The 26,112-nt window shown below is 35.9% G+C and overlaps 1 protein-coding gene and 1 pseudogene across 3 annotated transcripts in view; both read left to right on the forward strand.

The window, feature by feature from the left end:
• Positions 1-26,112, forward strand: part of PCNX1 (pecanex 1) — a gene marked incomplete at both ends in the record, with an annotated part of 169,946 nt that overhangs the window by 88,380 nt on the left and 55,454 nt on the right. Inside the window, 5 exons of one of the 2 annotated variants that reach the window (XM_080706775.1) lie at positions 10,223-10,313; positions 12,216-12,273; positions 12,908-13,125; positions 18,624-18,777; positions 21,734-21,766. In XM_080706775.1, coding sequence (XP_080562901.1) covers positions 10,223-10,313; positions 12,216-12,273; positions 12,908-13,125; positions 18,624-18,777; positions 21,734-21,766 — 554 coding nt within the window. The remainder of the gene's footprint in view (positions 1-10,222; positions 10,314-12,215; positions 12,274-12,907; positions 13,126-18,623; positions 18,778-21,733; positions 21,767-26,112) is intronic. The other variant, XM_080706776.1, reaches the window with a different exon arrangement.
• LOC308271518 (heat shock cognate 71 kDa protein-like) lies at positions 22,726-25,981 on the forward strand (annotated as a pseudogene). Its single transcript has 2 exons — positions 22,726-22,729; positions 24,129-25,981. The product of its transcript is annotated as a heat shock cognate 71 kDa protein-like (transcript).

Genomic DNA, 26,112 nt, shown 5'->3' on the forward strand with positions numbered 1-26,112 from the left:
TTTTTTTCATCCATCTGAACAAAAAAAGTTATATTCTTAAAACATCTTGATTTTGTCCCTTTGTTATTTTTAATTATAAAAATACTAAATTCTATTTTTATTTTGTGGGGTATAGTTAATATGTAAGTGAAAGTAAATGTTTATTTTTATCAAAATAGTAAAAATGGTTTATTATATCTAGAAGGAAGAAGTACTAAGAGCTGTATGGGATATAGTGTAGTTGTACTTTTCTGATAAAATTATAATGTGTGTACAGCTGTGATCAATACACTAAGATAAATAATGTTGAAATAGAATTATCAGTCAAGGAGAATGAAAATTACTGGGGCTTTGATGTATACTACTGTTAATTGTTTTATAGAAAGCTCTTACCAGGTTATAGTTTATCTTGCAGGGTTTGGAAGTATGTTTTATCCCCAGAAATATTATAAATTAAAAATAAACCTAGATAATTTGTATTTCATCTATTCTAATATTTATCCCTGCACAATTGCCAGAGAGTTTTCATTGTTACTGTGGAAAGACTGTAGAATATTATTTCAAACAGTTTTGAATGCCTGAATTATTCTAGAAATTTTATAGAAGATAAACAGAGACTAGTCGAGATATTTGTCTCTTGCTAAGATGTAAAGAATTCATTGACGCACTAGACTATCTGCTTCTAACATTAAATTCTTATGATTATAAATTAAAATTGACTAATACATGCATTAGTTGTAATATAGGTAAGATTTTTTGATGGAGAGATACTCAAAATCAGTGTTAAAAAGAAAAAGCAGTTCAAGTAGGGGAAGGTTTTATTATTAAATGAGGAGAGAGAGGATCCTGGAGGTCAGTCACCAGTCTTTGGTACAGTAAAATGATAAGAATTTCACAATGAGAAGGTGAAATTCAGTCAGTCATGGTGGCACATTCCTGTAATCCCAGTATTTGGGAGGATCACAGGTTTGAGGACTGTCCCAGCAACTTAGTGAGACTCCCAACAACCTAGTGGGACCCTTTTTCTTTTTCTCTCTTTCATTGTTTTCTTTCTTTCATTTTTGTCTGTGTGGTACTGGGGACTGAACCCAGGAGCATTTTACCTCTGAGCTATACCCCACCCCTATTTTGTTTTTTATTTTTGAAACAAACACTAAGTTGCAGAAGGCCTTGCTAAGTTGCCAAGGCTGGCTCTGAACCTGCAATTCTCCAGTCTCAGCCTCCCAAGTACCAGAATTACAGGCCTGCACCACCACACCCAGCTTCTTTTTTTTTTTATGGTGCTGGGGATTGAATCTGGGGCCTTGCTGCATGCTTGGCATAGTGTTCTGCTACTGAGCTTCACCCTCAGCCTCGGGATGCTGCTTCAAAATTTAAAATAGCTGGGTGTGGTGGCGCACACTCGTAATTCCAGTACTTGGGAGGCTGAGACAGGAGGATTGCAGGTTTGTGGCCAGCCTCAGCTACTTAGTCTCTCTGCAACTTAGACCCTGTTTCAAAATAAAGAATAATAATAAAAAAAAATAAGACTGGGGGTATAGCTCAGAGGTAGAATGCCCCTGGGTTCAATCCCTAGTATCACAAAAAATAAGAAGAATAATAAAAAAGGGCTAGGGGTGTAGCTCAGAGGTAGAATGCTGGGCTCAATACCCAGTACCCTAAAAAAAAAAAAAAAAAAAAAGATAAAGGTCAGTGACTTACTAGAAAAATTGGTAGTTCAAAGAAAAGAAATACAAGTGGCCTACAGTCATGGGCTAAAAACTCTTGCTTATAATTTTTAAAATTGGAAATTAAAAGGAGGATCAGTATTCTTTCTCATCTACTGAAAGTGGTATCTGTTGTTGGAAAGGGTTTAGAGAAATAGACAATTGGATAACTGAACATTCTCAGGGCAAGTTAGAATTATAGACTAAAAAATACCTGTATCTTTTAATGAACACATTTTATAAACATGCATATTTGAATGCTCATGGATATTCATTGTCACTATTCCCAGTTTTGAAAAACTATAAAATATATTTTAAGTGTTTGTTACTAGAGAATACTTTATTTTTTGCAATTTAATTTTTTTATGAGTATACTATAGTCTCATCATAATATGGATCATGTTGACAATGGCATATATTCACACAGTACTTGGTGCCCCCTCTGCCTTCCCTTTTCCTCAGGTTAACAGTGTTATATGTTATATTCACATGTATACACATAGTCGCATATAGCTTTTTCATTAATTAACCTCAGCCTTCTTCCTCCCCTTCTTTTCCTTCCTGGCTTTGCTGAGTTTTCCCTTCTATTATCTGGAGTCCCTCTGGTATCCCTAATACTTCCTAGCTTGAGCATATTAGAGAAAACATATATCCCTTAGAGAACACTTTAAATAAACAATGATACACATAAGGTAATAATTTCTAACTTATAATAATTGATGCTGTCCTATGTAGATCTCGATACATCTGTCTTGTTAACATGAAAAGTTAGGGTTATTCAGTATGGAAAATAGATTTTATAACAGTATGTATGAAGAGAATGAGTCATTTGCCTTAGTATAAAAATGTGTGTGAAACTGTTCAGAATAACAGAATATCTTCTTGGCAATCCAAGGGAGTAGGCGACCTCCTTTATATACTCTTAAGAGTTTTCTGATTATTAATACTTTAAATATAAAGCACAAAACAAAGCAACAAATACCAATATCATTCTCCACAATCTTGATTAGTATTCACTTAATACATGCTGTTTCATGCTCATCTGCCCCCTTATCCATCATCAGTTTTTTGTGCATATATATATTAGATTCAGTGTAGTTCAGAGTCATTCAACATGTCCAAGTCAATGAGTTTTATTGTCTTTGAACACCTGTGAAATGCCACAGTCACAGTGTGGCTCATTCCCCTCACCTTCGAGCGTCTTGATGTCCACTGTAATCCCATCTCTCCCTTGCCCCTGGCCAGAGGCAACCACTGTTCTGCTTTCTGTCACGGAGACTTTCCTCTTCTAGAAAGTTAAATAAACGCAAGCATACAGTATGTGGCCTTTTGTGTTTAGTTTCTCGTTGTAGAATAATGCTTTTGAGACTCATCACGTTGCATGTGTTAGTTTGCTCCTTATTGCTAATATCATCCCATTGTCCAGTGCTGTCCGTTGTTTATCCATTTACCTGTTGATGAGCATTCATGTTGTTTCTAGTTTGGGGATATTGTAAATAAGACGCCTAAATGGATTGTCTCAGTTCTACACTCGCCAGATAGTTCCATTTGTACCCATTCTTGCCAATATTTACTGTTCTTGACTTTTATAATTTTAGACCTACTGGATGTATGATTGTACCATTGTGTTTTTAATTTTAATTTTTATTGTTTGGTGGTACTGGGGTTCCTGGAAGCCCTTCTACCTCTGGGCTACACTCCCAGATCTATTTTTATATTTTTATTTGGAAACAGGGTCTCTTAAGCTAGCGAGGCTGGCTTTGAACCCGCGCGATCCTCCTGTCTCCATCTCCCAAGCGCAGGGATTACAAGTGTGCGCCACCACGCCGGGCTCCATTGTATTTTAAATGTATATTTTTTTATGACTAAGGATGATGACATCCTTTCTTGTATTTATTGGGCATACATACGTCTTTTGTGAGGTATGTCCAAGCATTTTACTCTTTTTAAAATATTAGGTTATGAGGTCCTATTGTTAAGGTGTTGAGTTCTTTTGATATTTTAAATTCAACTAATTTGCCAAATTATATATATTTTCTTCTATTAAGTGTTATGATTTTGTGTTTACTTGAACAGTCTTAATGTTACCAATATCATCATTACAGATTATTTTACCAGGGTAAGAAGTACTTGTCTTTTTGAAATAAAGTGTGGGAGGGTGAGGAAATCATACAGGGCTTGAATCGATACATTTACTTTGGAAAGTTCAGCTGATCTGGGGATTAGGGAGTGGGAGTGGAGTTTTAATGAATTATGGTTTGTGGAATTAAGTCAGAACTAGGGAGTAAAATGGATATTCAGTAAATAAATATGTATTCATCTAATTTGTTGCCGATGGCTGCTTTATGTTACAGTGTCAGACTTGTATTGTTTTAACACACAAAGTATAAAATATTATCTGGCTTCTCAAAGAAAAAATTTGTTGAACCCTCGTCTAGGGAGAAACAAGTCCATTCGCCTATAAGCAGCAATACAGTGAGTCATTTCTGTCAGGGTAAAAATTTGTGATGTTACCTCAGAGACTCAGAGTCGCCACTCATGGTAATAAGGGGATGCTAGCCAGGAAATTAGAACTGATCTTAAAGGCCTCCTCTCTTGAAAGTATAATAGGTTCATTGAGATAGCATTGTGAACACAATACCCATCACCATCAGAAGTAAGCACTGTTTGTACTTATTGAGTACTTAAGTTAATCACATAGCTGTATGTAGCCCTTCAAATTTTCTCTCTCTCTCTCTCTCTCTCCCCCCCTCCCTCCCTCCCTCCCTCCCTCCCTCTCCCTCCCCCTCCCCCTCCCCCTCCCCTCCCCCCCCTCCCCCCCCCCCCCCTCTCTCTCTCTCTCTCTCTCTCTCTCTCTCTCTCTCTCTCTCTCGATTCTGGGGATGGAATCCAGGGACCTTCTACCTTTGGGCTACACTACCAGACCTATTTTATTTTATTTTATTTTTTTGGAAACGGTCTCACTAAGTTGCTGAGAGCCTCACTAAGTAGCTGAGGCTGCCTTCAAACCTGCATGATCCTTCTCTCTCAGACCCCCAAGTACTGGGATTACAAGCATGCGCTACTACATCCAGCTGCCCTTCAAATTTTCTCAAAACCACTTCATAAGTTAGGCTTTGAAGACACAGAATGAGCATGGACAGGGATAGAGGTCAAAGAAGAAAATTATCCAAAATTTGATAAGGCCTCCCTCGTTGTTGGGGCCTGGAATATTAGAAAGAATTTTAGAGATGATTTGTCCTTTTAGTAACCACCTCCTACAAGGTACATAGTTAACTTTAGAAAACTAAAAGTGACATCAAGAATGCAGTAGGAGTGTTTTAGGCGAGTGAAGTTTTTAAAATATATTTTTATTGGAGCACTGTAGCCTTTATCATAAAGTAGTTCAGAGTATGATAGGGCATTCATGCACACAGCCCTTGGTGCTCCCCCTGGCTTTGTGTCACATGGTGAGGACTTCCATTGACAGGGCAGGGGAGAGAATCTCATTACATTCACATTTCACCAGCAGTTTGCCAGTGTTTATTTAGAATTTGTCAACTGTGCCATTCATGGTTTTAGGAAAATGATTCAAGTGTCTTTGGTATAAGTTAAAAGCAAGTTTTATTCATCTTCATTTCTTATTTATGGATTTATGCTGGCTTTGAAATTCTCTGAGTTAAAAAAATGATTTTGTATAGTTAGCAAATTTAACATTTGTAGAAAAAACATTCATCTGTTTAATATTCAAAAATGAAGCTGGGAATGGTGTGCATGCTTGTAATCCCAGTATTTGGGAGGCTGAGATGGGAGGATCATGGTTCAAGGACAACCCCGGTTGTTTAGTGTGGCCCTTTGCAACACAGTGAGAGTTTTTCAAAATAAAGAATAAAAAAATAGGGCTGGGAGTATAGCAAAGAGGTAGAATACCCCTGGGTTCCATCCCCAGCACAACAACAACAAAAAAAGAAAAAAGCCAGAGACTTTATTTTTTTCTTTAGAGATGCGATCATATAGCCAATATAATTTTTGCAGTTCTGAAATTTCAACTTCCAGTCTTCTTTATTTTGTCTCGAATTGATTTTCCTTCTTTACATCATGACAGCCATCTTATCAGGTGTAATTAATTATGAACTGGGAGTTGATTTGTGATTAGATGACTTATTTTTTAATCATAATTCACTTGAAGAGGATGTAGTTCACTGGTGTTCTAGTTTCTTCCCAGGTTCTATTCATCAGAAATAATATTTAATTTGAAGTATTTTTTTCTAATGCAGGAAAAATATTAAACCCTATATTAAAATAGGGTTAGAAGAGTACATTTTTCTATTAATCTAAAGCTTAATTAGGATTATAGTTTTGATTTTATGTAAGACAGAAAACTCATAAGTTTAAGATAGTCTTGTCATAAATCAATAGTATATATACTTAATTCTGTTTTAGTTATTTTTGACGCTGCCTTTGGCAGATCAGCATATTAATATATTAAAATATTACCGAATGTTTCACTGAGTTCCTAAGCTATACAGTTTTTAGTAAGATTTCTTTTGGATTTGTTTATCTTCTAAATAAAATCTAGCACTTCTGAAGTGTTGTTTGGCATGCTCAGAGATAAAGGGGGCATGGAATTGTTCTTTAGGAGTTGGGAGTATACCACCACAAGGTGTGGTTACACTGCAGATTGTTCTCACAAGTGTCATGTGTATTTAGCAACTTGAACGTGTTCCTTAAGTTTATTAGGCAGACACAAGATTCTTACGGAAGAAAATAAAGCATTGAAATCGTGCACATTTGTTAAAGTCATAGTCTCCCTTTTCTTAGTCATGTTTTATGCTTCTGTTCAATTTTTTTATTTTATAACTTGCTATTTATTGGTTTCTTTAGAGACATTCAGATTTGTAGATTTAGATAATAATGAAGCTAATCAAGTTTTCCACCTTTCTGTTTGTAAAAGCGTTTTTTGGCATGCTTAATTTGTATATGCTTGTATTTCTGTATGATACAACTATTTCTATGTAAGTTTAATGGTAAACATCTATACAAGAAAGCATTTAGTAAAATAACAACATTCTTTTATTGTTTTATTTGGAAATTATAAAGATAATATCTTTAGTTGATTTTAGTTGTATAAATATTTTTAATATAGTAATAACAAAACCTATTACTAAAAATTCTATGGAAAGCTTAATTACTCAGAATATTGTAGTAGTTTAAACTATATATTGAATACAGAATTACCTTATTTCTAAAATACATTTGAATTTATCATTTTGGTCAAAGTTTTTTCCTATTAATATAAGTTTAGTTATGATGGCACAGCTAATATTTGATTATTTGTGATAATTGAGGAAAGATCAGAATATAAGAATTATTTTTATATTACTTTATTATTTAAAATTTTATATTTCACTTGGTTCATTGTCTTTATTTAGTTTTCTATTAGTAATTTTTTTGCAACCCACTCAATGACACCAGGAAAACTTTCTGTAATACTCTAAGATGTAGGTGGACTGTCTGTATCTTAGACTTTTTGTTTATTAATCTGGTTTCTGAATGACTCAGACTAAAAGACAGGGGAAGACAAAGCAAAGTTAAGTAATCCACATGCTGAAAAATCCTCCCTTGAAAAACTATAGCGAAGGGCCAGGCGTGGTGGGCACGCTTGTAATCCCTCTGCTTGGGAGGCTGAGACAGGAGGATCTCATGGCTTCGGAGCCAGCCTCAGCTACTGAGTGAGGCTCTCAGCAACTTAGTGAGACCCTGTTTCCAAATAAAAAAGAAAATAGGTCTGGGAGTTTAGCTCAGAGGTAGAAAGCCTCTGGGTTCCACCCCAGTACCCCCCCCCAAAAAAAAAAAAAAAAACAAAGTATAGCAAAGGAACTGAGTATTTCATAAAAAGTTTTTCTTTCTGCTGGGTGTGGCGGCACACACGTGTAATCCCAGCATTCAGGGGGATCGTGGTTCATAGACAGCCTCAGCTACTTATTGAGGCTCTTTGCAACTCAGTGAGACCCTGTTTCAAAATAAAAAACAAAAAATAGGGCTAGTGAGATAGGAGGATCGCACAGGTTTAAAGCCAGCCTCAGCTACTTAGTGAGGCTCTCCGCAATTTAGTGAGACCCTGTTTCCAAATAGAGTATAAGGGTCGGCTTTAGCTCAGCGGTTACCTTCTCAGATGGTTTCCAAATAGAGTATAAAGTAGGTCTGGGAGTATAGCCCGGAGGTAGAAAAGCCCTGGTTTACACTCCCAGTACCACCAAAAATAAAAAATAAAAATAAATAGGGCTAGGAGTGTAGCTCGGAGGTAGAATGCTCCTGAGTTCCATCCCCTGTAGTGCTTTCTAATTTAACTCAGGAGTGCATAATTCTGATGAAAAATGCTAATACAGAAAAAGTATAATAAAAAATTTACATATTTTATCTCATGACCAATAGGAAGAACTAAGTCTTATTAAATTTTTTTCCCCTGATCCTAGTCTTTATAGATTGAAGTAATGGCTGGGCGTGGTGATACACGCTTGTAATTCTAGTACTTGGGAGGCTGAGACAGGAGGATCTCAGGTTCTTGGCTAGCCTCAATTAGTTAATGAGGCCCTCTACAACTTAGTGATACCTTGTTTCATAATAAAATAGGGCTGGGGTGTAGCTCCAAGGTAAAATGCCCCTGGGTTCCATCCTCAGTACCACACACACAAAAAAAAGATTGAAGTAATGGCTGAAATGCTGAGTAAATCCTTAGTTATATTATGACATAGTAGTATATTACTAGTATAATACCTGTATATTATTTATTCTCATTTTTTCAAGCATTGCACTTAGCCCATTTTCTCACATGTTCCAGATGTGGAACACAGTTTAAGTTTATAGAAACTTAAATTGAGCGACAAAACTTTAAAATAATAATGTAATTATTATGTTCACTGAATTGAAAATTTGAGATTTTACAAATTACTGCTTTTTGTATTATAGGCTTGGAAAATCTGGCTTTTAGTCCTATCATGTTGAAATTGCCCTATAGTTCTTCATAAGTATAACTGTTAATTTCAGCTAGTAAAACAAAAAACATAAATCCTCAAAAAGTAGCCTGGACTAGGCCCATTGTTATAGAGTTAGCCATCTCATCTCAGTGCCGTCCTAGAAATTTGTGTTAGTGTATGATGCTCCCTCCCACCATTGATAGAGTTCCACAGATTCTCAGAATGCATTTTAGGCAGTATCCAAATTTTTAAAATTCCATTATCAAAAACCATACTGTACTATAAAGTTTATGCTGGGTTTTGTTTTATTTTGGTACTGGGGACTGAACCCTGGGGCATTTTACCTCTCAGCTCTGCCCCCAGTTCTATTTTGTTTTTTATTTGGAAACAGGGTCTCCCTAAGCTGCTGAGAGCCTTGATTGATAAGTTGCTGAGACTGGCCTCGAACCTATGATCCTCCTGTCTCACCCTCCCAAGTGTTGAGATTATAGGTGTGTGCTACCACTCCTGATCTAGATGGGTTTTTGTATTTGTTCATTTGTTTTTGTTTTTTAAAGATGGTAAGGCAGAGTGTTTCCAAAGGAGGGCCATGGTATAGACATAGGGATCGCTACAACAGGATCTTGCAGAAGAGAAGAGATTGGATTCAACTCCCAAGAGCAGGGGCTTTTTGTTTGTTTTTTAACCTATATAGTCTAAACCTTTTACCAGTGTGTTAAAAGTATTTGGCTATAATAATTGCTGTTTCTACATATTTCATAGAACTCTTGTGATAGGATCATACAACTTATAATGTTCATGAAGTGGTTTAATTATGTAACACCAAGATTGTTATAACTAATTCAATTCATTGAACTTTCTTATGTCCATTTTTTTTTCTTTCTTTTGATACTAGAGATTAAACCCAGGGGCATCTATCTTTGAGCTACACCCCCATCCCTTTTTATTTTGAAACAAGGGCTCACTAAGTTGCTGAGGCTGACCTCAGACCTTTGATCCTCACATTTCAACCTCTTAAATCCTGGGATTATACCACAAAACAGGCCTGGTGTCTTGGCACATGCCTTTAATCACAGTTATGGGAGCCTAGGACAAAAGGATCACAAGTTTGGGGATAGCTTAGGCATTTAGCAAGACACTGTATCAAAAGAAAAATTTAAAAGGGCTGGGCATGTAGCTCAGAGGCAGGATGATCCTGGGTTCAACCTCCAGTACCACACACAAACGTAAAACAAGTGGTATTGTCTTGAGGTTTGAACTATCTCAACATTTAAGCAGTTTTATAAAGGGCCACTCAACATTAAATTTATTTGTGATTACTTGAATTGACATGTGCTGGTAGGAGAAAAGAGAAAGCTGAATTGAATTATTTACTTTTAATACCTGGTTATATGTTGTCATACTGTCCCACTGTTGGGCATTTCTTCTTAACTCACACCATTCTGAATTTCATATATAGATCATTGTTTTTAAAATATTTTGTGGGAAAAGTTATAGGAGTTTTAAAATGTAAAAAGATAAGAAATTCAGAAAATTTTTGAGTATTCTAATGGCTTCTTAAAAACATCATTTATTTGCTAGGTAAGTTCTCTTCTACGCTCTATGAGACTGGTGGCTGTGATATGTCACTTGTGAATTTTGAACCTGCAGCAAGAAGAGCATCTAATATCTGGTATGTGTGAAGACATATTAGGAGCGTGTAAATACTTGCGCATGTTTGCCATGTTTAAAGATTTCAAGCTTGGAGATATAAAGGCTCATTGTATGTATGTATGTATGTATGTATGTATTATGTATGTATGTATGTATGTATGTATGTAACTATTTATTGTGGTACTGGAGATTGAACTCAGAAATCCTACCTCTAAGCTATTCCCTCCCCACCCTGCCACCAAGCCCTTTTTATTCTTTGTTTGGAAATGGGGCCTCACTGGATTGCTGTCTTGCTGTGCTGCTGAGGCTGTCCTCAAACCTACAATCCTCCTGTCTCAGCTTCCCAAGAATTGGGATTATAGGCATGTGTCACCACACCCAGCTATTTATATTTCTAATTGTCAAAACTAGTATACACTTATGGTGTGCAATATGATGTTTTAAAATCTTGCATACAGTGTGGAATGGCTAAATCTAGCTAGTTACCATGTGTATTACATTTTATTTTTTGGTGAGAACATTTAAAATTTACTTCCAGTGATTTTCAAGTATATTTATCAAATATAGTTTTATATTTATAAAAGTTATTTTAAAAGTAAATTTATATTGACTTTAATCATTTGTCATAGTGCCTGTTTCAAAAAATCACCCTTTATTTTTTGGTGGAGTTGTTTTTTGCTATTGAGAGTAGAAAGCATTATTTTAAAAATAAAAACTAAAAGATTCAATAAAAAAGTTCTATAAGTCTGTAGTAGGATAATATTTTCCCACAGTTTCAAATTTGTAGATTTTAGTTTCTCTATATATTGCATGATGAGGAAAGGCTTATCAGAAAAATATTTACATAACTAAGTTCAGACTCATCAGTCAGTTCCCTTCATGTATTTTTAATATTTCCATGTAAGGGGTTGGTTAAGTATTTAAACACTAACTTTTATTTTTATAACCTTAAGGAGGAATTTCTTAGAATTTTTGCCATATTTCACATACAGCTTCTTTTCTCTCCTTTAGGAAGGGAATTTGTAATGAATAAATTAGGAGAAAAGCAAATAGATTAGAAATCTGGATCATATAACATTATGGTTTTAGAATCTATTGGTATTTTTCTCAAATTTTAATCTTATTTATCTGGGTCAAAATGTTGCGTCGAAATCCATTGTTGACTAATTAGTTCACTTTCCTCACTAGGGCCATTTGATTCTTATTTTAGGACTTTCATTTAATGATGGGCCACATCTATACAAATTTTACATAGCCTTGGGTGCTTTACTTATTTTTTTATTTTTTATTTTTAGTTTGGAAAGGATGTTTAAAGCCATGGAATCTTGCAGTCATTCAGTTCAACATGCTGATTTAACCCAATGACACAGTTCACCCTGTCACATTTTAGAGTGTTAGCTGATTCTCTCAAAGTGGGAACATATTGGGGAGGGGAAATGGGAACACTAGTTATCATGTTTGGTGTAATTCAAGAAAAGAATTATTCCTTATACTGCACAAGTAAATCCTCAGATTTTAAAAGCAAAACTTTACTGAGCTGTCATATTTTAGGCTATGTAGTATCATTTTAACTTTTAATATTTCCAGGCAATTCATTACCTGCTTTCTTTGGGTTATCTAATTTAAACACTAACAAGAACACTCTTGACATGGGGACCACTGTCTTGTTACTGATGAGGAAACTGAGGACTAGGGTATCAGGTGACTTGCTCCAGATCTCAGCTGAACAAGAGATTTGCACATAGGCATTGTCCCAAATGCTATGCTTTTACAACTCTAGGATAATGCCATGTGGCATTTTTGACATTTACATGGATAAAAGAATAAAATATAAATATTATCTAATTGTTGAAGAATTTATTTTTCTTTCTATTGTTGGTAAAGCTATTTATTCCCTAAAGTCTTTTTCATTTTATTTTAGTGACACGGATTCTCACGTATCCAGTTCTACCTCAGTTCGATTTTATCCACATGATGTGGTAGGTTTGCCTTTAATTTTATAAAATCATATATTTTTAGATTAAATCTGAAAAATATGCACATAGGTGTAAAAATCTGAAAAATCAATTGTCATAAAATTTATCAATTTTGTTGAAAACTAGTCAACATCACCTTTGCTGTTCCATGGTATATATCTTCTAATAAGTTATTTGATTAGAAATGTAGTGTAGTAATTTCCCGCATAGCCTCAGGTGAGCAGCCTGCAAGTAAAAATAGTGATGAGTCTACTAGGAAGAAATGAGAGGCGAAGGGCTCAGATTTGGCCCTAACAGTGATGTTCTTAGCTTAATGATTAAAGAGCCTAAATGTGACAGGGAGAAGAGAAGCCACTAATGATCATCACAAGTGATTTTGATAGATTCATTAGTTGTACATTCAAAATCTTGAGATGTCAACACTTTTACTAATAAGATCTTTCCAAAGGATCTTTTGATAAGTGTTAGTTCACTTCCGGTTGCCACTTCTTGTAGTTTCTGTTGATCATAAAGTCTTCACATGGTGTGAACTAGAACCAGAGAATTAAGAAGCTGCACTCATCTGTAAGCTGAGTAAAGCTCTTGAGCCATGATTTGATTAGGTATTTCAAGCCTTTCAACACTGACTTTCTTTTAGCTCTCTCTCCCACAGATTCGATTGAATAGATTGTTGACCATCGACACAGATTTGCTGGAGCAACAGGACATTGACCTAAGTCCTGATTTGGCAGCCACTTATGGTCCAACAGAAGAGGCTGCCCAAAAGGTTAAACACTATTACCGCTTTTGGATCCTGCCCCAGCTGTGGATTGGCATTCACTTTGACAGACTTACACTTTTGGCGCTATTTGATAGGTGAGAATATAGGATAATAAAAATATATAAAGATTTCATGTATAAGTTGAAATGTTAAGTACCCATTAAGGTTTCTAACTGATTATCATGTGGGGAAATGTTTTCTATTTTTGTTCTCTTAAGATAAAAGTTAAGGTTAATAAGATGTGTGTGTGTGTGTGTGTGTGTGTGTGTGTGTGTGTGTGTATGGGTATGAAACCTAGGGGGCATTCGACCTCTGAGCTACACCCCTGCTCTATTTTTTATTCTTTATTTTGAAACAAAGTCTCATTAAGTTACAGAGTGCCTCACTAAGTAGCTGAGGCTGTCTGCAAACCAGGATCCTCCAATCTCAGCCTCCCAAATGCTGGGATTATAAGTGTGTATGCCTGGCTTAATAAGATTTTCAAACATTAACTCTTTAGGTCTACTGAAAACTTTTTTCTTAGGATTTTAATGGGTTTGTATGAAGATTTTTATTATCAATAAAACTTTTACAATGGATACTTTATATACAAAATGTAAGAAGTATCGATCTTAAGGATATAGGTAATATGATCCTATATATAAAAGTTAAAAGAGGAAACTTCTGTTTCTCTGTTTCTTAGGACTGACTGGTAAACACATTAGTCTAATAGAGACTTGTGATGAGTAGCTACTTCTAGTCAACATGGAAGGAATAGAACTGAATTTTCCCTTTCATGTGAAACAAAAACAGACAAAGTACATGAAGCAGTGTTTTTCAAGACTTTAGAGACCAGAAAACAAGGGTATTGGTTTCTGAGGAATGGGAAACAGATGTTATGAACTCCACAATTGTCTCAGCTTAGCGCCTTCAAAAAAAAAACTCTAAGGCTGTGACACAGGAAGAGGAATTGAGGGGCAGTCTAGCAGATTTCCTGAGTTGAAGTGGTAGCTGAGGTCCAGGGAGATGAAGGCAGCTAGAGTCCATAGGACAAAATATCAGAGAAGAGAGCTTCTCAGGGAGAGAAACTAAGAGATATCTATTGCATCCTCTTGACTATTCAGTAGAGTATTCAAAAATTCATGTATAGCCAGGCATGGTGGTACATGCTTGTAATCCCAGCATTAGGGAGGTTGATATCAGAGGATCATGGTTTGCAGACAGCCTCAGCTACTTAGTGAGGTCCTCCGCAATTTAGTGAGACTCTGTTTCAAAATAAAGAATAAAAAATAGGGCAGGGGGTGTAGCTTGGAGGTCAAATGCCCCTGGGTTCCATCCCCACACCTTCCAAAAAGGAAAAAAGGAAAAAAGCATATATGTGAGGAAACTACAAGCTCAGAAGGATTTTATTTCAGAGTTGGGGAATCAGCACCATGAAAATACTACCTCAGAACCAGCTAACAAATCATAAAAGCCATAAACTGTTTTCAAGTAGCATAAAAAACTTAAGAAGATTTATAATAATTCAGAAATTCTGACCAACCAACAAGTTAAGATTCACATCTGACATCCAAAGATTACCTTTTATACAAAGATGTGAGAAAACATATAATATGGAGAACAGTAAATCATTTGAGACCAGTATGTAACTGTACATCTGTGTGGATACTAGAATTAGCAGATAAGGACAATGAAAATGTTATAACTATGCCTTATTTGTTAAAAACATTAAGTAGAGATATGGAAGATAGAAAAATAAGTCACAACCCAAACTTATAGATTTGAATACTACAAATAAATTTAGAAAGTACACTAGACAGGATTAATGGTACAATGATATTACACATTGTAGAAGAAAAGATTGGTGAACTTGAAGGCATAGTAATAAAAATTATACAGGATAAAGAATCTTCCCCGCTCCAATCCCCCAGTGAAAAGAGCATAAATATGTAATGGAAATATGTTATGGAGCAACTTCAAGGAGACAAGGAGAAAGAAAACCTTGAAATAATGATGGAAGCTTTCCAAATTTGATGAAAACTATAAATCATATTCAATAATTTCAGTGAAACTGAAGTATCAGAAACATGAAAAAAAATCTTTTTATATGAAGGCATGAAAAGCTTAAATCCGGTGATAAAATACTACAAACTGCAAGGAGAAAGGAAAAAAACATTCTTTTTACAGAGGAAGTGGATGAGAAAGACATCAATTTAATTGTTATGAACAATACAAGTAAGAAGCTAGTGGAACAGTAACTTTAAAGATTGAAAGGAAAAGAACTGTGAACCTAGAACCTTATACCAGCAACAGTATCTTTTGAAAACCAAGGGAAATTAAATCATTTTTAAACTAGAGGAAATGGGAAGAATTCTTCACAAGTAGACCCAGATTCAAAAACATATTAAAGGATGACTTTCAGGCAGAAAGAAAATGATATATAGGCCTACCCAAAGGAAGGAAGATTACAAGAGATAGTAAGTTACTACATGGGTAAATATGTAGAATTTTTTTTAGGATTAAGTCTTTTTAAGAGACAATTGATGTTTAGATAAAATTTATAACAATAGATTATGTGGTTTATAACATGTAAAAGTAATACTCATTACAATAACAGCATAAAGATCAGGAAGATAAAACTAAAGTAAGCCACTGTATATTTCTTATACAGTATGTGATGTGGTGCCCAGTGATGTAATCTCCCTGTAGGCTTTACTTCCCTTGAGCATCACAAGCTTATACCCACTCAGTTTTCAACAAGTGGTCTTTAGACGGGGGGACATTTGGGATCCAGAACACAGTGGTGAGGATAGACTTGAACAGTGCTATCAGTTAAAACCTGAGTTGGTTAACATTTATGGAATACTGTACCCATAATTAAAATGTATATTCTCTTAAGTGCTCATGGAACATTACCAAAAGAGACTGTATCCTGAGACATAAGAGCCAGTATATTTTAAAAGTACTCAAATCATATATAGTATGTTCTCTACTATGAAATTAAATTATGAATAAATAACAAAAAAGAACCTTGGACAAGCCTTGTATATTTTGAAACTAAATAATGTTCCTAAATAAACCGTGGATCAGAGAAGAAATCAAGGGGGAATTTAGAAAGTATTTTGGACTGTGTGAAAATGAAAACAATATATCTGAATTTAGAAAATGTCACAATACAGTTTGGGAGATTTTATAGTACTAAATACCTAGATTAGAAACGAAAGGTCTCAAATCAACGATTTCACCTTCCACTTGTAGAAAACTAGATGAGCAAGAGCACATTTGGGCCAAGTAAGGAAAAAATAGTAAGGAATAAGACAGAAATTAGTGAGAAAACAGGAAAAAAAAATACAGAAAATTGAGAAAGTCAAAAGCTGGTTCTTTAAGATCATCAATAAAATTAGTAAACCTTTTTTTTAGGTTTAGCCAAAAAAGACATAAGTTACCAATATTAGGAATGTGAAATACAGTTATAGGTTTTCTTTAGGTATTACAGAATAAGAGAATATTATGAACAGTTATATGTAGATAAAATTAATAATAGAAAAATGTAATGACAAATTTTTTGAAAGACATAATTTATCAAAATTTCATTCAGAAATAAATAACCTTACCAGTTTACTGTCTATCTTGATAAAAAAAATTGTAGTTAGAAACCTTCCTACAAAGAAAATTCCAGACCTAGGTGACATAAAAATAATACCCAAATCAGTGAAGTAGAGAAAAGATTATCTCTTTAGCAAATGGTACTCAAACAATTGGATTTTCATATGTAAAAAATACATGAAAATAAAGTACTTTGTATTCTTACCTTGTACCATATTACAAAAATTAACTTGAAATAGATCATAGACCTAAAAGTGAAACCTAAAACAATAAAAGTTCGACTTTGAACAAAACATAGAATAATATTTTGTAAACTTAGGGGAAATTATTCATTATGTCACCAAAAACAAGGTCAGTGAAAGTACTAATTGATGAATTGGATTCATCATTGTTAAAATTTTTAAAAAGCCAAAGGAAAACACATGTTCAATGTGTAAGGGAGACAATATGCAGGACAAGACAAAGAAAAGAGGCCATTGGGTTGGGTAAATCTGCAAGTACACACTTGCCATCTAACATCAAAGGGAAATGTCAACAGTTTATTTGAAAATAATTTTGAACTTTTAAAGTGTGGTAGAACTATTAAATGAAATAATACAGATAGGTATGTAATTATTTTTAAAACTCAGTTGATTATAAATGTGACTTTGGGTTAATAAAAAATTTTTTATAAAAGCAATTTTTATAAAAGTACATCTTTATCCACTGAGAAATACTTAAATATGTAGAAAATTTTGTAAATAGAAATAGGCAAACCTATTTCTGGTTCCACAGAGAGTGAACCATTATTAGTAATACCATTTTTGGGATATCTTTTTAAACCTGTAAGTACATATTTTTAATAACAGAACTTATATCTCCCTATACACATGGTTATGTTTCCTCCCTTTTAAATATAGCAGCTGTTCTAAGCATATTTCCACGTCAATATTCTTTAAATACATGACTTTTAGCATATTTAACATTTTATAGATAAAATATCCCCAAGAAATAATGAGGTAGATTCTTTAGTTTTTGGTGTAGTATGAAAATCACCTTCATTGCTCTTTGTTATATCTTGGGCATCATATTGTTTCTCTTACAGTGTCAGTTTGCTAAAGTATAGAATTGTCTCAGCAACTTTGATAGAGGCAGATTTGATGGTCTTTGCCCTACCTTCATTCTCAAGATACATAAGAGCCTGTATTTAAGTAATTCTAGTAAGTGAGTTTTGGATTATTACAGATGACTGAGAGATGGGAAAATGAAACCACTTGGTTTCAAAAGTCGGTTACATATAACTTTGTCATATAAATTAACAAGTGTTTCAAATTCATTTTTTAGAGATTTTTCTTTGTGTGTATGTGTGGTACTGGGGGTGGAGCCCAGAGGCTTTCTACCTCCGGGCTGTACTCCCAGACCTATTTTATACTTTATTTGGAAACAGGGTCTCACTAAGTTGCCTAGAGTCTCACTCACTAAGTAGCTGAGGCTGGCTTCGAACCTGTGTGATCCTCCTGTCTCAGCCTCCCAAGTGCTGGGATTAGAAACATGAGCCACCATGCCTGGCGAGATTTTTCCTTGTAAGCTTTTTTTTAATGTCTCCTTTATTTTCCATCCAAGTTGGTTAGGTATTTTACAAGAAATTTAACAGAAAAGAAGTCTTTTCTTTTGTTTTCTCTTCTCTTCTTTTCTTTTTTGATGATGCTAAGGTTAAACCCAGGGCCTTGAGCATGCTAGGCAAGCACTCTACTATTGAACGGATGATCCCCTACCTTAAATGCTTTAATCTTTTTATGGTGAATGTTATAATTCAAACTCCAAAATCCACTATAGCATGCTTTATTTTATAGAAGAATTTGTATCGTGTTCACATGAAGCTAGTTTCTTTTTCAGTATGATCCAAAATCTTTTTTAAACCTAATACTCAAAGACATCCCAACAAGCTTCACTCTGATATCTTCCCTTTGTTCAGACTGGTTAATTTCTTGTATTCGATATATTTAATCATAAATTCTTCTGTCTACAGAAACCGTGAGATTCTAGAAAATGTACTAGCTGTTATCCTGGCTATTCTTGTGGCCTTTTTGGGATCCATTCTTCTCATACAAGGCTTCTTCAGAGACATCTGGGTCTTCCAGTTCTGCCTGGTCATCGCCAGCTGTCAGTACTCACTGCTCAAGGTACCAACACAACTCCTTTTCATGCTGTGGAGTAACAGTTGCATTGAAAGACAGTTTCATACCATTCACTGAATTATAGTAAGATAACAATTTTTATGTTTATTTTCATTGGATGTTTACATTAGATTTTATAGGAAACAAAACAGCAGTATAAATTTTAAAATAATTATATGTAAATTGAGCTTCCCTGAAACTCTGTAATTAAAAAGTTTTTTATTAAAATAAGAACTTGCCTTTTTGAAATTTATTTTTAATTTATCAACATTTAACATTTTTTACTCCTACTTTTTGAGTCATCTGCCCCACTTATATTTTTTATTTTTTATTCATTTATGTGTGTGTGTGTGTGTGTGTGTGTGTGTGTGTGTGTGTGTGTGTGTGTGTGTAGGGAGGATATAGAGATTGAATCCGGGGTTGTTCTGCTTCTGAGCACTCATGGTCCTATTTTATTTTTTATTTTGAAACAGGGTCTTGTTAAGTTACACACACTGGCCTTGAACCTCTGATCCTCCCAAGTACCATCTGTTTCATTTCTTTAAGACCAACCCACCCATATTTTATTTCCTCATTTTAGTCTTTGTTGGTGGCTAAAGATCATTCTCATTGCTAAATCTATGCTCTATTCTCTGCCCTTTCTTTAGTGGCTGTATTTTGTAACACCTGTTAATACTGTCTTCCACTTTCTTACCCTCTTTACTGCTGCTGTGTGGCTTTGCACAACCCCCATTGTTCTCACACACTTCAGATGGCTCCCTTGCCTTCATGGAGGCTCTTTGTTTCTTTCAACATTTTTTAGTTTATGATACGTCTCTTGGGCATTATTTATTCTCCTTTTCAGTTTACAACTCCTTACCAGTGAAGTCCTTCTCTTTTATCAGTTTTTATTGCCTCTCAATGTATTTTTTTCCCAGCTTTTTTGCTTTTGACAGTGATATACAGAGTCTTAGAGCCTTTCCTTCTTCTTTAATCCCTAGATAAAAGTGACCAAATCTCTGTGATTAAACTTGGTGAGCCGGCCATGGTGGTGCATGCTTGTAATCCCAACGCTTGGGAGGCTGAGACAGGAGGATCGCACAGCTTTGAAGCCAGCCTTGGCTACTTAGTGAGGCTCTCAGCAACTTAGTGAGACCCTGTTTCCAAATAAAGTATAAAATAGGTCTGGGAGTATAGCCCGGAGGTAGAAAGCCCCTGGGTTCCACCTTCAGTACCACCAAAAAAAAAAAAAGAAAAAAAAAAGAAAAACAAAAAAAACTTGGCAATTCTGTTTTAAAATCATTGGTCTATGGCTTTGCTTTTCATTCCAGTCATTTCAGCCACTTTAATCTATTGCTATAAGCCATTTAATTCATTCTCTGCCTAAAGTGGCTAGATTCCCAACGTCAGGTATACACCTCTGGGGAGGGCACTGGACTGATGGGGCAATAGTAGCCCCAGGTGCAACTGGAGGGCATTGAATAAAAGTAAGTAGATGATAGATGCATCTTGGGGGACACTGAGTAATTTTTTTCCCTGAGAGAGAGGTAGTAATCCAGTAAGTCTAGGAATCTATATGACTAGTGTCATTTGTTCATTAATTTTCTTTTATGTGTGTTGTACTGAGAATTGATCTCTGGTCATTCTACCTACAAGTTACACTTCCAGCCCTATTTTTATGTTTTCCTTTGAAAGTTGCAGAGGGCAATCCTCCTGTCTCAGCTTCCCAAGTACTTGGATTATAAGCATTTACCACCACACCTGGCTTTGTATCATTAATTTTGTCCATTGATTTCAGGCCGATATGGTTAAATAGGCAAAGGGTGACTATAGTAATGCCATAAACAGAAATAAGAAAGGCAGAAACAGGTGGATAGGTGTTGAAGTTGAAAGAGTTTATAGATGACATGATTCTAAAAACAGTACTGCAGAGGGAAAAAAAAGAATGTACTGGGACTCATACCCATTCAAGAGCCAAAAGCCAAGCTTAGTGAGCCTGATCCAGTGTAGAATTATAGGGTGGTGATAGGCCATCCTGTTGGAATTGTTTGGTATATATATTAGTTACTGTTTTTGTTGCCGTGACCACTTACCTGACAGGAACAACTTGGAGGACGAAAAAGATATATTTGCTTATGGTTTCAGAGACTGTCCATGCTTGGTCCCTCTAAAGCAGCAACATCATGGTGGCAGGGTGTGAGAGAGAACTGCTCAGCAGTTGAGAAGGGGGCAGAAGAGGTGGGAAGAGAGAGGAAAGAAAGGAATTGACTTAATCCCAGGCCATGGCTAGTAAACCCACCTCCCCAGTCACACACACCTGCCCGCAGTTGCACCCAGTGAGTCTCCTCAGATTACTAATCCTTCAGTGGGCTTGTCCACTGATGCGGTCAGAGCCCCGATTCTGTTAGTTAACCTCTGAGCATTTCTGCATTGCCAGTACTTAAGCTTTCTGGGGGATGTTCCATATCCAAACCCTAAGAGTATGCCACTACAAATGAACTGAAACTTGGGAGAAAAGTTACGATTTGGAAGTCAGTCGCATTATAATACTTTAGAACATTCTTTAGAAGAAGTTAAGTAAAGTCTCTTATAAGGATACAGCTGAACTCCCTTGAATATGTAGGCTTGGGATTTGTGGGCTAGAATTGTTATAAACCAGCCCATGTCACCAAAAAGAACTTTACCATAACTGCTTATGTGTCGTAATGAGCCAAGCATTAAGATGGATCTGTCTGCCTAGGCCATTTCAGAAACATTACGGTAGATAAATGCATAATGTTAATTAACCAGAATAAGCGAGTCAGGAAAGATGGCATCTCACAGTGGCACCAGTATCTGAAGCTAATGTTTCATCTTTGGAACAGGATTAATGAAGGTCATCCCTTGATTGTGGATATTTACTTGAAATCACTTAAAGCACTTTGATAGTTCCTCATACAATTACCAGGACTTCAGTCGTGTAATCTTTCTGTTTCATTTTTAGAGTGTTCAACCAGATTCCTCTTCTCCCAGACATGTAAGTCACTCTTAAAATGGTTGTAACTCATAGTTCCTTAACATTTATCAAAGCCTATTTTCTTTTGGCATGTGTTGGCTTGAATTAAGATTTATGTTATTCTTTTCCCATCTAAGTTTTGACATACTATATAGGTGAATTATTAGCATGAAATAAAATGACTTTTTGGTGGACTCTAAATCTTGGTTGAAAATGAGCATCATAATTCAATTTTGACAGCTTTTTTCAGGATATTATCAGTTAGACATGGTTCAGATAAATTCATGAATATTTGTACTTAATAAGTTGTAAGTAAATACTGATAATCAGTGTGAGCAAGAAAAAGTAGTATAATACATTTTTTTGTTGTTATATTTATTCCAAGTAATAAGAAGAAAACTTTGTGCTATTTTTGTGACAACACAAAAATACCTACTTAGCTCTATTTTCATGGCATATGATCTGGTTTTAGATCTAACTCAGGTATTTACTTAATAGGAAGACCAAGGGACATTGTCTTTGTTGAGGGGTGAGGTACTGTTGATTGAATCCAGTGGCATTCTACCTCTGAGCTATTTTAATTTTATTTATTTTTGGTATTCTACCTCTGACCTTCACACTCAGTCCTATTTATTTTTTATTTTTTTATTTTTTTTATTTTTTATTTATTTATTTTTTAATTGGTGCACTGTATTCATACATCATAGTGGGATACATTTATTTTTTATTTTGAAACAGAGTCTCACCAAGTTGTTGAGGCTGGTCTCAAACCTGCTCTCCTGTTTCAGCTTCCTAACTACTGGGATTATGTGTACTGCCTGGCTAAATTTTTATTTTGAAACAGGATCTTAATAAATTGCCTTGTTTTACTGGCCTTGAACCTGTAATCCTCCTGTGTCAGCCTCTCTAGTACTGGGATTATAGGCATATGCCACCTCACTCAGCACATTTTCTTTAAAGCTCTTAAAAAATACTCCAAGATGGGCATGGTGGCTCATACTTGTAATTCCAGCTACTCAGGAAGCAAAGACAGGAGGACTTCAAGTTTGAACTCAGCCTCATAAACTTAATGAGGCTGTGTCTCAGAGTAAAATTAAATGGGTTTGGAATATATAGTTCAGAGATAGAATTCCTCTGGTTTCAATCCCTAGTACCACCTTCCCCCCAAAGAAAGGAAAGAAAGAAAAAAGGTTTCAAGAAATATTTATAGTGATAATTCCTTTCTTTAGTATAATTTAAAAAAATCTATACACATTAGATACTAATAGCACTCCACCAAAATTTGACAATAAAAATGTGTCCATAGTGGCAAATACCCTTTTGGGGGAGCAAAATCCCCTTTAACTCCCTTTAAAACTACTATTCTACTATAATTCAGCTATAATTTTGCCATGTTTTCAATTTAACCAGTTGTAATCACTGTTACTGTTTTTCAATTTAACCAATTATTATATTGTTACCATTTTTTAATGTTAAGTGATTGTGGTTACTAAGTGTCTTACTGGGAGACACTTTGGTGTCTGTTATTTGAAAACTTCTGTCCACTTGTTATTGTATGTATTGATGTTTTATTGCCTGAATCAGTTATTATTTAATGGCTGCCAAATAGTGATTTTTCGAATTTCATTATTCCTTCTACATTTATTAGTTGACTTTTTACTGAGAGGACTAGCTTTTACGTGTGTGTGTGTGTGTGTGTGTGTGTGTGTGTGTGTGTGTGTGGTCTTTGTTGGTGTGTGTGGTATGTGTGTGTGAGTTGGTGTGGATTTGTGGGTTTTTTCATTGTGAACTAATGTCACTAATATTTAGTTTGATTCTCAAATTATCCCTGATTTGGCTTTTGGGAGCCCATGAAGCTGCCTTTTGTGTTCCTTTGACTTGTGTCTATTATTCTTTGAACAGTTCCTCCTTTTTGTAACATTATGTTCTGGGTTGATGTTAAATTTTCTCTACTCTAGCTCAAAACCTTTCTTTATGAAGCCTGGTCTTTTTAATGAATAATGGTATTTGTTAACTAAGACCTGGATGCTAGTAATCTTTATTACTAGAACATTATTGCTTCTAGATCCTCTCAGTGGACAGAGATAGGAAATATATACATACATACACACATATATATCTATTCCTGTGTCTATTTATATGTATGTTTAAAGTGTTCATACTTCTAATTTAAATCCCATATCACAGGGTTCATTTTGTTCCTCTTTTCTATATCTATATCTGTTAGTCCCTTCTACAACCATCAGAAACCTGACTTCCATATGGGACCATTTTGAATCCTTAGGATATAAGCCATCAGGCTCACTGAACACTAAGGTTTGTGTGTCTTCTTCAGGGGCAGAGCCAGGCCTACACACAGTCAATACTGTCTAAAGGACTTCAGTCGGCATTGATCTTGGCACCACCTACTCATGCACGGGTGTCTTCTAGCATAGGAAAGTGGATATAATCGCCAACGATCAGGGTAACTTAATTATCCCAAGTATGTTGCTTTTAGTGACACTGAATGATTGTTTGGGGATGCTGCGAAGAGTCAAGTTGCAATGAACCCCACCAGCATGGTTTTTGGTGCCAAACATCTGATTGGACATAGATTTGATGATGCTGTTGTACAGTCTGATAACAAGCATTGGCTTTTCATGGTAGTGAATGATGCAGGCAGGCCTGTGTTTCAAGGAGAATACAAAGGGGAGACAAGGAGTTTCTTCCCAGAGGAGGTATCTTCTTTGGTTCTGACAAAGATGAAGGAAATCACAGAAGCTACCTTGGAAAGACTGTTCCCAGTGCTGTGATCACAGTACCAGTTCAACTTATTTTATTGACTGAGCATCAGGCCACAAAAGATGCTGTAACCATTGCTGGCCTCAATGTACTTAAGATTATCAATGAGCCATTGCTTATGGCTTGAACATAAGCTGAAATAAGTGTGCTGATTTTTTTTATTTAGGAGGTGGCACTTTTGATGTGTCAATTCTCACTATTGAGGATAGAGTCTTTGAGGTCAGGTGTACAGCTGGAGACACCCACTGAGGTGGGAAAGACTTTGACAACAGAATGGCCAGGCATTTTATTGCTGAGCTCAAGCACAAGCACAACAAGGACATCAGTGAGAGCCAGAGGGCTGTCTGGTGTCTCCACACTGCTTGTGAATAAGCTAAGTGCACCCTTCCTTCCGGCACTCAGGCCAGTAGTGACATTGACTTTCTCTATGAAGGAAAGTCTCTATGACTTTCTCTATACCTCCTGTACCTGTGCTCGATTTGAAGTGTTGAATGCTGACCTGTTCCATGGTACCCTTGATCCTGCAGAAAACGCCCTTCGAGATGCCAAAGTAGACAAGTCACAGATCCATGATATTGTCCTGGGGGAAGGTCCTACCTATATCCTCAAGATTCAGAAGCTTCTGCAAGACTTCTTCAACAGGAAAGAACTGAGTAAGAGCATCAACCCCGGTAAGGCTGTTGCTCATGGTGCAGCTGGCCAGGCAGCCATTCTATCTGTAGAGAAGTCTGAAAATGTTCAAGATTTGCTGCTCTTGGATATCACACCTCTTTCCCTTGGTATTAAAGCTCCTGGTGGAGTCATGGTCATCCCCATCAAGCACAGTACTATCATTCCTACACAACAGACACAGATGTTCACTACCTACTCTGACAACCAGTCTGGTGTACTCATTCAGGTATACAAAGGTGAGTGTGCCATGACTAGGGATAACAACCTGCTTGGCAAGTTTGAACTCACAGGCATACCTCCGGTACCCCTCAATGTTCCTTAGATTGAAGTCACTTTTGACATTGATGCCAATGGCATCCTGAATGTGTCTGCTGTAAAAAAGATTACAGGAAAAGAGATCAAGATTACCATCACAAATGACAAGGGATGTTTGAAATAGGAGGACATTGAGTGCTTGATCCAGGAAGCTGAGACGTAAAGGCAAGCTGACAATGAGAAGCAGAGGGACAAGGTGTCACCCAAGAACTCACTGGAATCCTGTGCATTTAACAGGAAAGCAACTGTTGGAGATGAGAAACTTTAAAGCAAGATCAGGAATGAAGACAAATGGAAGATTCTTGACAAGTGTAATGAAATCAACTGGCTGGATAAGAACCAGACCACAGAGAAGGAAGAATTTGAACACCAGCAGAAAGAGCTGGAGAAAGTCTGCAGCCCTGTCACCATGAAGCTGTACAGGGAGTAGGGGGCATGCCAGGTGGAATATGCAAGTCTTCCTGGTAGGGCCGCTCCTCCTCTTGGGGTGCTTCCTCAGGCCTACCATTGAAGAGGTTCATTAATCCAGTCCAAGAGCAGATGCTGCATTGTTCCACACAGTAATGCATTGAAGGGCCCACGTTAGTAGGAAATTCTGT

The sequence above is a fragment of the Muscardinus avellanarius genome (assembly GCF_963383645.1).
Source record: "Muscardinus avellanarius genome assembly, chromosome: 12".
In the NCBI taxonomy this organism is placed as follows: Eukaryota; Metazoa; Chordata; class Mammalia; order Rodentia; family Gliridae; genus Muscardinus; species Muscardinus avellanarius.